General features: G+C 35.0%; 1 protein-coding gene across 1 annotated transcript in view; it reads left to right on the top strand.

The window, feature by feature from the left end:
* DACH2 (dachshund family transcription factor 2) overlaps positions 1-12935 on the top strand; it is a 933902-nt gene that overhangs the window by 630309 nt on the left and 290658 nt on the right. The window contains exon 7 of the mRNA XM_061137595.1: positions 12412-12547. Within this exon, the coding sequence (XP_060993578.1) occupies positions 12412-12547 (136 nt within the window). The remainder of the gene's footprint in view (positions 1-12411; positions 12548-12935) is intronic.

Genomic DNA, 12935 nt, shown 5'->3' with positions numbered 1-12935 from the left:
AAATTTTAGTAGTAAATGATTATCAGTGTGTTATGTTTGTCTTTATTGTTTCAGTTTATTTAAAAAGACCAATGTAAAATGCATACAACCATGATTGCATGTTTATATAATATGTATTTTTATAATGTGACAGTATACTTTTGTTTGTTTGAATGCTCATAGACTCAAATGAATGCACCACTTACTGTACTTATTCATAATATCTTTTGACTAGTCTGATAATGTTGCATGTTAAAATGAAATAAAAAACCTTCAGATTCCTGTAATAGGCTTAAAAGTCCAGTGTTTTAGAGTTTGTATTTGGGCCTATAGATGAGAAAAAAAAAAAAGAAAAGAAAAGAAAGTGAAAACCTCTGATTTACAACATTTGCCAATTTCTGTGGTATAAGTAATTCCCACCATAGCTGATTTCATGTTAACAGCAGCTTAACACCTTACTCACAGAATTACTGTGTATGTAATAATTAGCTCTAGTTTGAACAAGGCAATACTCTCTTCTAAAACCTTATGTGAAATATGAAATGTTCATCAAATCAGATTCTCTATACCAATATTCCCCCATATCCAGTAAGTCAAACAAAATCTTTTCAAAGTAGTTTACCTCTTATCTTATATTTATTCAGAAAAGCATAACATGTAACTCAAGGTTTGAGATCTCTATAAAAATCAGTAAACAGGGTTTTTTTCTATTATTGAAATTATGCCACTTTAACATAGAATAAAATAACACTGGAAAGAGCATAATTTTATTTATGCCTTCTTCTTCTACCAGTGTGTAAATATTTCCACCCCAATGTGAAAAAAAAAATGGTGACTAGAGGTGTTGACTTCTGCAAATGCTCTTAAATAGTGAAAACTAACACAAGGGAGACTAGACCTGGCTTCATCTTTTTAATTTCCTTCTCACAGGTAGGAAAGAAAACCATAGCTTTTTAGAGCTTTGAGAAGTGATGTGACTTTTAGAATCTTAGACATCTAAAGAAAATATGCATTTACCTAGGTTTCAATAAATCTTCTATCTCTGTGGTGGTAAACAATCAACAAATAATATTAGATGCATAGCACATACCTACTACAGCAATGCTATTTAATACAGTAGCCATTAGCCACATGTGGCTACTTCAATTTAAATTAATTAAATAAAATGAACATTTGAGTTCCTCAGTGGCTACTAGCTACATTTCAACTTTTCATTAGATAGTACAGATAGGGAACATTTGCCTATTTACAGAAAATTTTATCAGACAGCACTGTTTCTAAGAAGTTAGATAGGATGGTTGCAAAGTTCAGAACACTCATAATCTTTGGGGTAAAGGGATAATACACTTGGAAAAATCAGCAAGTGTATTGCAATTAGCCTTCAATTTGGCCAGAAAGGATAGTTGTTGCTTAATATTGCCTTACTGTTGTTCAGTCACCCAGTCGTGTCCGACTCTTTGCTATCCCATGGACTGCAGCACACTCAGGCCTCCCTGTCCCTAGCCATCATGTCCATTACATTGGTGATGCCATCCAGCTGTCTCATCCTCTGATTCCTTCTTCTCCTTCTGCCCTCAGTCTTTCCCACCATCAGGGACTTTTCCAATGAGTCAGCTGTTTGCATCAGATGACCAAAATATTGGAATTTCAGCTTCAGCATCAGTCCTTCCAATGAGTATTCAGGGTTGATTTCCCTTAAGATTGACTGGTTTGATCTCCTTGCTGTCCAAGGGACTCTCAGGAGTCTTCTTCAGCACAACAGTTCGAAAGCATCAATTCTTCAGTACTCTACCTTCTTTACAGCCCTGTTCTCACAACCATATGTGACCATTGGGAAGACCATAGCCTTAACTTTATGGACATTTGTCAGTAAATTAATGTCTCTGCTTTTCAACATATTGTCTAGGTTTGTCATAACGTTCTTGCCAAGAAGCAAATGTCTTCTGATTTCATGGCTACAGTGCCCATCCGTAGTGATTGTAGAGCCCAAGAAGAGGAAATCTGTCACTACTTCCATCTTTTCACCCTCTATTTGCCACAAAGTAATGGGGCTAGAGGACATGATCTTAATTTTTTTTTTAAATTTAGTGTTAATAATTTAGTTTTAAGCTGGATGTTTCACTCTCTCCCTTCACTATCACTCCCTTCAGCATCATCGAGAGGCTTACTCCATTATTATTGTCATCATTTTCTATTAGAAAACAGAGAGCAAGAACAGAATTAACTGATTTAGCATAGGTCTAATAATATGAAATTAAAAGATGCTTGCTCCTTGGAAGGAAAGTTATGACCAACCTAGATAGCATATTAAAAAGCAGAGATATTAATTTGCCAACAAAGGTCCGTCTAGTCAAGGCTATGGTTTTTCCAGTAGTCATGTATGGATGTGAGAGTTGGACTATAAAGAAAGCTGAGCAAAGAAGAATTGATGCTTTTGAACTGTGGTGTTGGAGAAGACTCTTGAGAGTTGCTTGGACTGCAAGGAGATTCAACCAGTCCATCCTAAGGGAGATCAGTCCTGGGTGTTCATTGGAGGGACTGATGCTGAAGCTGAAACTCCAATACTTTGGACACCTGATGTGGAGAGCTGATTCATTTGAACAGACCCTGATGCTGGGAAAGATTGAGGGCAGGAGGAGAAGGGGATGACAGAGGATGGAATGGTTGGATGGCATCACCGACACAATGGACACCTGAGTTTGGATGGACTCCGGGAGTTGGTGATGGACATGGAGGCTTGGCGTGCTGCGGTTCATGGGGTCACAAAGAGTTGGACATGACTGAGTGACTGAACTGAACTGCACTGAACTGAATATGTGCAAATAATCATGTTACATTGCTTTATCAAAAAAAAAAAAAAGAAAGAAAGAAAGAAACAGATACCCCATCCCCAAAAGAGTTTTTAGAATTATACACTGTTTCTCTCTAGAGATATCATACTTTGTCAATAAAGTAAGATGTATTAATAAGATTTCAGTGGAGGAATATGGCATAATGGGTAAGAGCATGAGTGCTGAAGTCAGATTGTATGCCTGTATTTGAATTCTGATTGCACCATTTCTTGTTATGTGAATTCAGGTAAATGAATTAACCTATCCATACTTGCCTATCAGTTTGCCTTATTTTGCAGTGAAGTGGGGATGATAATTGTATCTACCTCATAACAAGGGGTGTTAAAATAGAACTTAGATGAGACAAACTTGTCAACACACTTAGTGCCTTTATAGTTAGTAAATATTCAGTGTAAGCTAATTATATTTTATTATGTTTTATACTCGAGAATTCATATAGAAATAGTAATACATTGAAACCAAGATCATGGCAGAGAGGTAAACTGAGAAGGAAATAGCTTTTCATATATACATTTGTCTGTGCAAATTCTTATCAGTAATAGGACCAAGGCATCCCCACCATTAGATGCATATACAGGTATTGGACTCTCCCTCTGCAGAGAATCTGTTAACTTGTAATACTTTGATCTTGATGTCACAAAAGGAAGGTTAGGGATCTGGTGGGGACTGGAGAGAGATGCTCATTTTAATATCATAATTGATCTGATTTTTATTCTATTTTAAATTACCTTTGAATATTTCAGTTCAGTCAGTTCAGTCACTCAGTAGTGTCTGACTTTTTGTGAACCCATGGACTGCAGCATGCCAGGTTTCCCTGTCCATCCAGTTGGTGATGCCATCTAACCATCTCATCCTCTGTCGTCCCCTTCTCCTCTTGTCTCAATCTTTCCCAGCATCAGGGTCTTTTCCAATGAGTCAGTTCTTTGCATCAAGTAGCTTAAGTATTGGAGTTTCAGCTTCAGCATCAATCTTTACAATGAATATTCAAACTGATTTCTTTTAGGATGGACTGGTTGGATCTCCTTGCAGTCCAAGGGACTCTCAAGAGTTTTCTCCAACACCACAGTTCAAAAGCGTCAATTCTTCAGCATTCAGCTTACTTTATAGTCCAACTCTCACATCCATACATGACTACTGGAAAAACAATAGCTTTGACTAGATGGACCTTTGTTGGCAAAGTAATGTCTCTACTTTTTAATATGCTGTCTAGGTTGGTCATAGCTTTTCTTCCAAGGAACAAGCGTCTTTTAATTTCGTGGCTGCAATCACCATCTGCAGTGATTTTGGAGCCCCCCAAAATAAAGTCTCTCACTATTTCCATTGTTTTCCTGTCTATTTGCCCCATCTATTTGAATGTTTCCATGTGGATTATTTAGTCTGTAGTCTGAACTACGCATATATACACACCATATGAAGACACCTGTAGGATTTTCTGTCATTTTCAATGGGTACATTACACACTCCATAAATGTTTGTTGCATAAATTAATGAAAACTAATGATTCATTGGATATTAAACATTGGGGAGTGTTTTAACATAATGATCATTAATGATACAGATGTTAATTCCAAAACTGACAAAAAACATTGTAAGTTGTAAAAGATTTTTTTTTTTTTTAGTTTTGTTGCTATTTCTGTTTTTCAGTCACAAATAGTTTGAGAATATTGTTGTGCCTGGGCATGGAGTCCTTAGGTCTGACTCAGATCTCTCTACTGTTGGCTCAGCTATTAGCATTTGCAACTAATAATTAATAGAGCTATAACATGAATTGGAAATTGTATTATGCTCATTAGATTTTTAAGTCTTATCTTTCTGTTATATTACTCAATGTGGCAAAATCCTGGGAGCAGAATAGGTAAAATACCTGACTGATATGAACACATATTTTCTTACATTTAAATATCTCATAATACATTTTGTCTATATTTGTGGGAAAGTTAATCATAGTTTTCTCTGATAACAAATTTAAGAAATTTAAGTAGGAAGCTGTTATTTGGCGGTTTACCAATAGCATCTGATTAGCTGTATTTTTTGTTTGCCTGAGCAGCTGGCAATTAATGAATTGATTGGAAATGGTCACAGGGCAATGGCATTAGCATGTGAACATCTGGCATTAAAATTAGTCAACACGGAGAGCACGTTTTGTGATAATTCAAATTCACTGAGAGAAATCCCTAGTTGAATCTTATTCTAAGTGCTCTGTGGAAAGAAAAACCTATTACTATATTTTAGAACATGAGATGAAGATGCATTGTGTGAGAATCGAGGGCCGTTTGCTGTGTATGTGTGTATGTGTTTGGGTGGGTGGCAGAGATCCAAGCCTACAACATAATTTGCAAGCCATAAATATTTCCACTGAACTATCCATTCTCCCACTTGAGAGCATTTACATGCTATAAACAGATATTATAGCTGATTCCCTTTAAGCTGTCAGCCTCTTCCAGAACAAGTTGATCACATTGAAGAGGTGAGAGGGCACTTTGTCCAGCTATCACATAGGTCACAGAACATACTTATGATTTTGGACTCTCTCATATGAAAATTCATGAAAACTTGCCATATCCATCTGTGTTAACCTAAATGCAATTGTAAATTGATGATTGTGGAACATATATTAATTCTTAAACTGATTCATAAAAATTCATAAAGTGTCATGCATCCAATAATATTCAAAGATAAAACAGAACATGTAATTCTTTCTCAGGACTAGTGGTAAGCCAAGTTAATAAAAGCAATGAACAAACTTAAAGTCTTGTTCCTGATTTTATTATTTAAGTTTGTCAGGTTACAATCTGTTCTGCTTCTATAGAGCTCTGGTAACAGTACAGAAGCAACACATCAGTTAAATATAAAATATCAAAACAAATGCATGAATAAAATATCTAGTGTCAGTTAAACTTCCAAAAGCCACTCCTCAGCAGTGAAATGTCATTAAATCCTTTAGGAACTTATTAATAGATTAACATTTGGAAGATTAATTACAGTGAGAGTTGAATTGAAATTAAATTTAAAAAAAGACAAATTATATATTACATAACCCCACCAAATGCTTGAGAAGAATCAATATAAGAGAATATCGTAGATACAACTTAACACTGAGTAGGTGTTCCTAAAAGGCAACTACACACATGTATACATACATGCGAACACATGTATAATATGCATGCATTAGCACTTTACAAGTTTTGTGTTTTGCCATATCTAGGGATGTAAAGAAATACATTGAGATGAAATAAAAGATCTCCATTAAAAAAGGTAGAGTTGATATCTTAGTACCAATAAACTGAATTCTATACTAAATTGACTGTGTTAAACCATATAAAGCTAATTTTCCTTAGCTTTGACCCTGCTCTGAATAAAGATTCAAATGTACTCTTAAATGATTTAATATGAGGTACATTTCCTTGATCATATGTACCTGCCAAAAATGAAAACAGTATGATAGAAGAGGGAGTAATAACATGTACTAACTAGAGACATTTTCTATAATGTCTCTTTCTTCTTAGGCATAAGCCTTGAACTATGTAAGTATATGCTAGAATTTGAGTTATTATTGAAGATAATTTTACTAATTGCAAGGGAAAGTGGGGATTTAATTGGGTAAGTATGCATCAGTTTTGGAAATCTCCATCTTCTGCTACAGTGACTGAATCTGGAGAAGATTTCTGCAGTGATTTAGAAGAGCTACAGCTGTTTTTGAAGGGGCTTGAATGACATACATGAAAAGTAACAGGACTGTAAAAGTCATAAATGCCAAATAAAATTAAGTCATGAATGAGTAAAATGATTTGGGTTTTAGATTTTCAATTTTCCTTTTTAAATGCCCTTACTGATTTGTTGCAAATACTGTTAACCCTGTATTTGGCAAGAAGACATTATCTTTGTGTTCTCATTTGTAATAAAACAGATTTACTTGCTGTGAAAATTTAACTAGGCTGAGACACAACAGTAGCCACCTAATGACCCGAAGCACATTGCAGTTAAGTAGCTAAATAGATGCACACTGATTATAAGGCTGAAAAATGGATCTGTTTACTTGCAAAGTAGAAATTGCTTATATAACTATTCATTATTTTAGAAGAAATTAATGTTTCCAGTTCCATATAGATATTTTTTAAACCCACCTAATTGTTAATCAGTATAAGACATTGGACTCGTCTAATGTTTACATGGTGAAAAAATATGTGACCTCTGTGATGCCTTAGGAAACAATAACAATGAATTGAATCTTGATTGAATTTGGTAAGGCAGGCTACAAATCTTAAATATGAACTGTGGTTTTATGCAAAATGTTATTGTAACTCTAAATCATGTTTTCAAAGTTATTTGAAATAATACCCACCTGATGAGCTGTTGAAAATGGCAAAGAATGAATTTAAAAGTAAATTATTTGAGTTAATAGTATTTGATCATATGTATTTTTAAAACATTTTGGAGGATTCGTCTTTATAGCATTGTAAAATGTCCTCATTATTTATAGTGTTTTCTATTTGTGTAGATATTTTTTCAGTTAAAAAAAAATTCAGAATGACCATTCATTTTTTAAGCACAGTGGGCAAGGTCAAATCACTTGATTTATCTTTTTTTCTAAACCATCAACTTCATAATTCACTCCCAAATTTTCCATTTTTATTATGGTAGGATATATTGCTATGTATGATTCTTGTTTACCACTACACAGTGATTTTGTTTGTTTAGTTTTATTTTTGCTCGATAACTGCTGTACTTTGTCCTTATCCATTCACTTACCGGTCCATTAAAGATAAAAGTAGTTCATTAAATTACATATTTTTCAGCAAATAGCCAATGTTAGAATTCAAAGACTGTTCCACACTTTATATACATATTTTAGCATAGAATCATTGAGACTACACAACAGTGACAAGTCAAAAAATAATTTTGACCTCATATATGAAATTGCTTTCATTGGTGTATGTGTACATATGCTATTTAGGGATTATACTTTTAATCACTGCACTTTAGGTTGAATTTCACAACTGATGAACTTTTCAAAAAAGTTAAAAATATATTATAAAAGCCATATATAATTTGTTATCCATGCCCATACTATCCTTCTAAACAACAAATATAATTATTTGGAAAAAATGATTATCTTCTGCATTGTTTCTATGTATCTTTTTATCTTTCCCTGTATATAGAGTATTGCAACTGTATATTTAACTGTATACTAAATATAAACACATGTATGTTTCTCTGTCATAAAATATTGCTTTTGAAGCATAACAAAAGTTATAAAGTCTTTCAGATGTAATATATTTACAATTAATGGTATTTAATAACTATATGATACTGCAGCTAATATACTCAAAGTCCACTATTCATTTCATTAAAGTTATCAGACATTTACTGAGTACTAAATAATATTATATAGCATTTAAAAATGAACATACTACACTGATGACTATATTAGTTCTTTATTACTTCTGGAACAGGCTATCATACATTTAATGGCTTAAAATGATGCAATTTTTTTTTATCTTACATTTCTGTAGGTCAGATGTCTGACATGGGTATCACTGAGATAAAATCACAGGACTGCATTTCTTTCTGTAAGCTTCCAGGAAAGTATCAGTTTCCTTGCCTTTTCCAGCTTGTGTCTCTGACCATTCTTCAATAATCATATCTTCCTCTTACTTTCCTTTCTACCCTCAAGTTAATCTATGTAATAGCTCTATCTCCAGGTTCTCAATCACATCTGAAAAGTCCATTTTGCCATATAAGATAACATATTCACAGGCTCAACTATTAGGATGTGGACTAAACATTTTTGGCTGAGCTGATGAGATTATTCTGTCTGCCATAATGATAGACTTTGGAAAATCTTAACATGTACTAATGAAATAATAGGCTTTAACCGTCTTATTATTAATTTTGCATTAAGTAAACAGTTTTTCTTTAAATAATTTATCAGTTTGGGGCTTCTCATGCAAAATCAATCTGAAAATGTATAAACACATATTTGATAAACTAATTTTGAATGTTATGGTAATTAGAATACTGATATTGTAATTGCATATAAATACACAGAACTTTAAGAAATTCATTATGAATGAGTTAAATAATAAAGCAAATATTCTCTGTCCCAGAATGTCTATTATTCAGTCACATTTACTGCATATATGGATAAACAATAATTGTTTTTAATTGATCAAATTAACTAAATGTCAGATTTATCCATCAGTTTGTGATTCATAAACATAGTGAATAACTTCAGAGCTTTATAACAATATTAATTATCACAAAAGTCCTGAGAACCATAACAGTTATTGTAGAGCTATATAAAATAAATATTTTATTTGTATCAATAATTTTCCAGCCAAAGGACTGGAAAAGGTCAGTTTTCATTCCAACCTCAAAGAAAGGAAATGCCAAAGAATATTCAAACCACCGCACAATTGCACTATTCTCACATGCTAGCAAAGTAATGGTCAACATTCTCCAAGCTAGGCTTCAATAGTATGTGAACTGAGACCTTCCAGATGTTCAAGCTGGATTTAGAAAAGACAGAGGAACCAGAAAGCAAATTGCTAACACCCATTGGATCATAGAAAAAGCAAGAGAATTACAGGAAAAAAAAAAAAGCCATCTACTTCTGCTTCATTGATTATGCTAAAGTCTTTGACTGTGTCGATCACAACAAACTATGGAAAATTCTTAAAGGGATGGGAATAACAGACCACCTTACCTGCCTCCTGAGAAATCTGTATGCAGGTCAAGAAGCAACAATTAGAACTGGATATGGAACAATGGGCTGGTTCCAAGTTGAGAAAGGAGTACATCAAGGCTGTATATTGTCACCTTGCTTATTTAACGTATATGCAGAGTTCATCATGCAAAATGCTGGGCTGGATGAAGCATAAGTTGGAATCAAGAGCTCCTGGAGAAATATCAATAACCTCAGATATGGAGATGACAGCACCCTTATGGCTGAAAGCGAAGAGGAACTAAAGAGCCTCTTGATGAAAGTGAAAGAGGAGAGTGAAAAAGTTGGCTTAAAGCTCAACATTCAGAAAGCAAAGATCATGGTATCTGGTCCCATCACTTCATGGCAAATAAATGGAGAAACAGTAGAAACAGTGGCAGACTTTATTTTGGGGGGCTCAAATATCACTGCAGCCATGAAATAAAAAAGACGCTTACTCCTTGGAAGAAAAATTATGAAAAACCTAGACAACATATTAAAAAGCAGAGATATTACTTTGCCAACAAAGATCCATCTAGTCAAGACTATGGTTTTTCCAGCAGTCATGTATGGATGTGAGAGTTGTACTATAAAGAAAGCTGAGTGCAGAAGAATTGATGCTTTTGAACTGTGGTGTTGGAGAAGACTCTTGAGAGTCCCTTGGACTGTAAGGAGATAAAACCAGTCCATCCTAAAGGAAGTCAGTCCTGAATGTTCATTGGAAGGACAGATGTTGAAGATGAAACAATACTTTGGCAGTCTGATGCGAAGAGCTGACTCATTTGAAAAGACCCTTGTGCTGGGAAAAATTGAGGGTAGCAGGATAAGGGGATGGCAAAGGATGAGATGGTTAGATAGCATCACCGACTCAATGGACATGAGTTTGAGTAAACTCCTGGAGTTGGTGATGGACACGGAGGCCTGGCATGCTGCAGTCCATGGGGACACAAAGAGTCGGACATGACTGAATGACTGAATTTAACTGGACAGCTTCTTGGAAGAAAAACTATGACAAAACTAGACCACATGTTAAAAAGCAGAGATGTTACTTTGCTGACAAAGGTCCATCTAGTCAAGCCTGTGATTTTTCCAGTAGTCATGTATGGATATGAGAGTTGGACCATAAAGAATGCTGAGTACTGAAGAATTGATGCTTTTGATCTGTGGTGTTGGATAAGACTCTTGAGAGTCCCTGGAACTGCAAGGAGATCAAACCAGCCAATCCTAAAGGAAATCAGTCCTGAATATTCATTGGAAGGACTGATGTTGAAGCTGAAGCTCAAATATTTTGGCCACCTGATGCAAAGAACTGACTCATTAGAAAAGACTCTGATGCTGGGAAATATTGAAGGCAGGAGGAGAAGGGGACAACAGAGGATGAGATGGTTAGATGGTATCACCGACTCGATGGACAAGTATTAGTAAGCTCTGGAAGTTGGTAATGGATAGAGAAGCCTGGTGTACTGCAGTCCATGGACTTGAAAGGAGTCATCCATGAGAGAGTGACTGAACTGAACTGATTTTTATCAAATTTGTAATTTAAAACTATAAAAAATTTAAACAATATTAACAAACATCCTTTTAGTATTGTTTAATTTTTATAGTTTTAAATTATGAATTTGATAAAAATCAGTTCAGTTCCAAAATCACTGCAGATGGTGACTGCAGCCATTAAATTAAAAGACACTTGCTCCTTGGAAGAAAAGCTATGACCAACCTAGACAGCATAATAAAAAGTAGAGACATTCATTACTTTGCCAACAAAGGCCCGTCTAGTCAAAGTTATGGTTTTTCCAGTAGTCATATATGGGGTTAAGAGTTGAACTATAAAAAAAGCTGAGCACTGAAGAATTGATGCTTTTGAACTGTGGTGCTGTAGAAGACTCTTGAGAGTCCTTTGGACTGAAAGGAGATAAAAACCAGTCCATCCTAATATTCAGTCCATCCTGAATATTCATTGGAAAGATTGAAGCTAAAGCTAAAACTTCAATACTTTGGCTACCTGATGTGAAGAACTGACTTATTGGAAAAGACCCTGATGCTGGGAAAGATTGAAGGTAGGAGGAGAAGGGGATGACAGAGGATGAGATGGTTGGATGGCATCACCGACTCTATGGACATGAGTTTATGTAAGCCCAGGGAGTTGGTGATGGACATGGAAGCCTGGTGGGCTGCAGTCTATGGGGACACAAAGAGTCAGACATGACCAAGTGACTGAACTGAAAAAACTGATCTTAGTGTTAGTGTTAGTCTTAGTGTTAGTTTAAAAAACCTGTCATTGTGTCTCGTGACCATCAAACTGTTTTGTTGCCAACATTAAAAATTAATTCCTAAGGTCTGATAGATTAGAAATATATTATTTCCATAATGTTTTCAGTGCAGAGAGACACAACATGTACCAGGTCCTCCCACTGTTTTTGAGTTTTATTCCAAGGTTCTAAGTGTTTACCTTTCGGAGATCTTCTTACTCAGATAGTAGGCTCACCTTCCAAGGTATGGTTTGAATGTTATATCAGTGTAGAAGCTTATAATAACAAACCTTCACTAATAATAGTCACTTCACTTCATAAATTCACTTGGTGGATTTCCTAGCAAAAGAAGTGCAAGCTAACCTTTCTTGAGCTCTTCCATGTATCTGGCATAGCACAGAGGCCTTTCACTTTCTTATTTTATTTAAACCTCACAATATCCCATTAATTTTCCAAGAACAAAAATTATGATTTTGTTTAAAGATATGTGTTTATGATCAGGTATTGTAAAATCAGGTATGTGCTCAGTTTAAAGATGAGAGGTCAGCATTTTGAATGTTATGGACTCCACCAACATGAAAAACTCTGTATGAGATGACATTTCCTTTTGTATTTCCTTTTATGTAAGGAACGGATTCCAGAGAGTCCTTCTCCTGCTCCCTCTCTGGAAGAGAGTCATCACCCTGGGAGCCAGACCTCCTCCCACTCCAGCAGCAGCGTGTCCAGCTCTCCCTCTCAGATGGATCACCATTCAGAGAGAATAGGTAAATATCTCACCTGAAGCTAGGAACTGAAAAATAATCTTTCAGGAAATTCTTCATTAGGCAATAGTGAGGGGGGGAAATCTGGGGGAGTTGATGCCTCCTTGATTTAAATGTTTTTTTAAAATGGTGAATTTTTATTGGGAAAGTCATATGAACAAAAAAAATGTTAAGAAGTTTGTTCTCTGGAAGTCTTAATTTAATGTATCATTGGATCTGATGGGAACAATTTGATGGGAGTTTTACAGAATATAGGTTAATTCAACGTGTTGGTATTTAGCAGCTAGTGTGATACAAATCACCTGCTATATTCACAGCACCCTTTGAATAATGGATGATAAAATATATTTTGTGCAGTTGATTATGTAAGAGTGATTAAAAATTGAATCAA

Source organism: Dama dama, chromosome X, assembly GCF_033118175.1.
Source record: "Dama dama isolate Ldn47 chromosome X, ASM3311817v1, whole genome shotgun sequence".
Taxonomy (NCBI): Eukaryota; Metazoa; Chordata; class Mammalia; order Artiodactyla; family Cervidae; genus Dama; species Dama dama.
The sequence above is the reverse complement of the archived record's forward strand: the minus strand, read 5'-3'. Positions and strand labels throughout refer to the sequence as shown.